At 48.2% G+C, this 4,903-nt stretch overlaps 1 protein-coding gene across 1 annotated transcript in view; it reads left to right on the plus strand.

The window, feature by feature from the left end:
- The window catches only part of tmem163a (transmembrane protein 163a), a gene marked incomplete at both ends in the record, with an annotated part of 18,671 nt that extends 18,325 nt beyond the window's left edge, over window positions 1-346 (plus strand). Inside the window, one exon of the mRNA XM_079563728.1 lies at window positions 280-346. Within this exon, the coding sequence (XP_079419854.1) occupies window positions 280-346 (67 nt within the window). The remainder of the gene's footprint in view (window positions 1-279) is intronic.
- Window positions 347-4,903: the final 4,557 nt, after the last annotated feature.

Consider the following 4,903-nt stretch of genomic DNA (forward strand, 5'->3'; position numbering starts at 1 on the left):
GTCACACTGGAGCAGAGAACACGTCACACTGGAACAGAGAACACGTCACACTGGAACACGTCACACTGGAACAGAGAACACGTCACACTGGAACACGTCACACTGGAACAGAGAACACGTCACACTGGAACACGTCACACTGGAACACAGAACACGTCACACTGAAACAGAGAACACGTCACACTGGAACACAGAACACGTCACACTGGAACACGTCACACTGGAACACGTCACACTGGAACACGTCAGATGCCCTCCCGTCCCCCTGCTCGCGGGCAGTGCCGGCTCGTACCTGAGGGTGGCGCTCTCTTTGGCGCCGAGGCCGACGCAGATGCTGTCGCTGTGATTGACTTTGCCTTTATGTAAAGCTTTAAAGTGATATTTGTAGAACTGCAGCGGCGGCGGCAGACAGGAGGGCGCCACGGAGACAGCCACGCCCACAACCTGCCCCTGGCACCGGCACGGGTTCACTGGAACAACAGGGGTATGAGCGTTATGTCACTGGAACAACAGGGGTATGAGCGTTATGTCACTGGAACAACAGGGGCATGAGTGTTATGTCACTGGAACAACAGGGGTATGATTGTTATGTCACTGGAACAACAGGGGTATGAGTGTTATGTCACTGGAACAACAGGGGTATGAGCGTTATGTCACTGGAACAACAGGGGTATGAGCGTTATGTCACCGGAACAACAGGGGTATGAGTGTTATGTCACCGGAGCAACAGGGGTATGAGCGTTATGTCACTGGAACAACAGGGGTATGAGCGTTATGTCACTGGAACAACAGGGGTATGAGCGTTATGTCACTGGAACAACAGGGGTATGAGCGTTATGTCACTGGAACAACAGGGGTATGATTGTTATGTCACTGGAACAACAGGGGTATGAGTGTTATGTCACTGGAACAACAGGGGTATGAGCGTTATGTCACTGGAACAACAGGGGTATGATTGTTATGTCACTGGAACAACAGGGGTATGAGTGTTATGTCACTGGAACAACAGGGGTATGAGCGTTATGTCACTGGAACAACAGGGGTATGAGCGTTATGTCACTGGAACAACAGGGGTATGAGCGTTATGTCACTGGAACAACAGGGGTATGAGCGTTATGTCACTGGAACAACAGGGGTATGATTGTTATGTCACTGGAACAACAGGGGTATGAGTGTTATGTCACTGGAACAACAGGGGTATGAGCGTTATGTCACTGGAACAACAGGGGTATGAGCGTTATGTCACTGGAACAACAGGGGTATGAGCGTTATGTCACCGGAACAACAGGGGTATGAGCGTTATGTCACTGGAACAACAGGGGTATGAGCGTTATGTCACTGGAACAACAGGGGTATGAGCGTTTTGTCACTGGAACAACAGGGGTATGAGCGTTATGTCACTGGAACAACAGGGGTATGAGCGTTATGTCACTGGAACAACAGGGGTATGAGCGTTATGTCACTGGAACAACAGGGGTATGAGCGTTATGTCACTGGAACAACAGGGGTATGAGCGTTATGTCACCGGAACAACAGGGGTATGAGTGTTATGTCACCGGAACAACAGGGGTATGAGCGTTATGTCACTGGAACAACAGGGGTATGAGCGTTATGTCACTGGAACAACAGGGGTATGAGCGTTATGTCACTGGAACAACAGGGGTATGAGCGTTATGTCACTGGAACAACAGGGGTATGATTGTTATGTCACTGGAACAACAGGGGTATGAGTGTTATGTCACTGGAACAACAGGGGTATGAGCGTTATGTCACCGGAACAACAGGGTATGAGCGTTATGTCACCGGAACAACAGGGTATGAGCGTTATGTCACTGGAACAACAGGGGTATGAGCGTTATGTCACTGGAACAACAGGGGTATGAGCGTTATGTCACTGGAACAACAGGGTATGAGCGTTATGTCACTGGAACAACAGGGGTATGAGCGTTATGTCACTGGAACAACAGAGGTATGAGCGTTATGTCACCGGAACAACAGGGTATGAGCGTTATGTCACCGGAACAACAGGGTATGAGCGTTATGTCACTGGAACAACAGGGGTATGAGTGTTATGTCACTGGAACAACAGGGGTATGAGCGTTATGTCACTGGAACAACAGGGATATGAGCGTTATGTCACTGGAACAACAGGGGTATGAGCGTTATGTCACTGGAACAACAGTGTATGAGTGTTATGTCACTAGAACAACAGGGGTATGAGCGTTATGTCACTGGAACAACAGGGGTATGAGCGTTATGTCACCGGAACAACAGGGTATGAGCGTTATGTCACCGGAACAACAGGGGTATGAGTTTTATGTCACTGGAACAACAGGGGTATGAGCACTATGTCACTGGAACAACAGGGGTATGAGCACTATGTCACTGGAACAACAGGGGTATGAGCGTTATGTCACTGGAACAACAGGGGTGTGAGCGTTATGTCACTGGAACAACAGGGGTATGAGCGTTATGTCACTGGAACAACAGGGGTATGAGTGTTATGTCACTGGAACAACAGTGTATGAGTGTTATGTCACTGGAACAACAGGGGTGTGAGCGTTATGTCACTGGAACAACAGGGGTATGAGTGTTATGTCACTGGAACAACAGTGTATGAGTGTTATGTCACTGGAACAACAGGGGTATGAGCGTTATGTCACTGGAACAACAGGGGTATGAGTGTTATGTCACTGGAACAACAGGGGTATGAGCGTTATGTCACTGGAACAACAGGGGTATGAGCGTTATGTCACTGGAACAACAGGGGTATGAGCGTTATGTCACCGGAACAACAGGGGTATGAGCGTTATGTCACTGGAACAACAGGGGTATGAGCGTTATGTCACTGGAACAACAGGGGTATGAGCGTTTTGTCACTGGAACAACAGGGGTATGAGCGTTATGTCACTGGAACAACAGGGGTATGAGCGTTATGTCACTGGAACAACAGGGGTATGAGCGTTATGTCACTGGAACAACAGGGGTATGAGCGTTATGTCACTGGAACAACAGGGGTATGAGCGTTATGTCACCGGAACAACAGGGGTATGAGTGTTATGTCACCGGAACAACAGGGGTATGAGCGTTATGTCACTGGAACAACAGGGGTATGAGCGTTATGTCACTGGAACAACAGGGGTATGAGCGTTATGTCACTGGAACAACAGGGGTATGAGCGTTATGTCACTGGAACAACAGGGGTATGATTGTTATGTCACTGGAACAACAGGGGTATGAGTGTTATGTCACTGGAACAACAGGGGTATGAGCGTTATGTCACCGGAACAACAGGGTATGAGCGTTATGTCACCGGAACAACAGGGTATGAGCGTTATGTCACTGGAACAACAGGGGTATGAGCGTTATGTCACTGGAACAACAGGGGTATGAGCGTTATGTCACTGGAACAACAGGGTATGAGCGTTATGTCACTGGAACAACAGGGGTATGAGCGTTATGTCACTGGAACAACAGAGGTATGAGCGTTATGTCACCGGAACAACAGGGTATGAGCGTTATGTCACCGGAACAACAGGGTATGAGCGTTATGTCACTGGAACAACAGGGGTATGAGTGTTATGTCACTGGAACAACAGGGGTATGAGCGTTATGTCACTGGAACAACAGGGATATGAGCGTTATGTCACTGGAACAACAGGGGTATGAGCGTTATGTCACTGGAACAACAGTGTATGAGTGTTATGTCACTAGAACAACAGGGGTATGAGCGTTATGTCACTGGAACAACAGGGATATGAGCGTTATGTCACTGGAACAACAGGGGTATGAGCGTTATGTCACTGGAACAACAGGGTATGAGCGTTATGTCACCGGAACAACAGGGTATGAGCGTTATGTCACTGGAACAACAGGGGTATGAGTTTTATGTCACTGGAACAACAGGGGTATGAGCACTATGTCACTGGAACAACAGGGGTATGAGCACTATGTCACTGGAACAACAGGGGTATGAGCGTTATGTCACTGGAACAACAGGGGTGTGAGCGTTATGTCACTGGAACAACAGGGGTATGAGCGTTATGTCACTGGAACAACAGGGGTATGAGTGTTATGTCACTGGAACAACAGTGTATGAGTGTTATGTCACTGGAACAACAGGGGTGTGAGCGTTATGTCACTGGAACAACAGGGGTATGAGTGTTATGTCACTGGAACAACAGTGTATGAGTGTTATGTCACTGGAACAACAGGGGTATGAGCGTTATGTCACTGGAACAACAGGGGTATGAGTGTTATGTCACTGGAACAACAGTGTATGAGTGTTATGTCACTGGAACAACAGGGGTATGAGCGTTATGTCACTGGAACAACAGGGGTGTGAGCGTTATGTCACTGGAACAACAGGGGTATGAGCGTTATGTCACTGGAACAACAGGGGTATGAGCGTTATGTCACTGGAACAACAGGGGTATGAGCGTTATGTCACTGGAACAACAGGGGTATGAGCACTATGTCACTGGAACAACAGGAGTATGAGCGTTATGTCACTGGAACAACAGGGGTATGAGCGTTATGTCACTGGAACAACAGGGGTATGAGTGTTATGTCACTGGAACAACAGGGGTATGAGTGTTATGTCACTGGAACAACAGGGGTATGAGCACTATGTCACTGGAACAACAGGGGTATGAGCGTTATGTCACTGGAACAACAGGGGTATGAGTGTTATGTCACTGGAACAACAGGGGTATGAGCATTATGTCACTGGAACAACAGGGGTATGAGCACTATGTCACTGGAACAACAGGGGTATGAGCATTATGTCACTGGAACAACAGTGTATGAGCGTTATGTCACTGGAACAACAGGGGTATGAGTGTTATGTCACTGGAACAACAGGGGTATGAGTGTTATGTCACTGGAACAACAGGGGTATGAG

This window comes from Gobius niger (assembly GCF_951799975.1).
Source record: "Gobius niger genome assembly, chromosome: 9".
Lineage (NCBI taxonomy): Eukaryota > Metazoa > Chordata > Actinopteri > Gobiiformes > Gobiidae > Gobius > Gobius niger.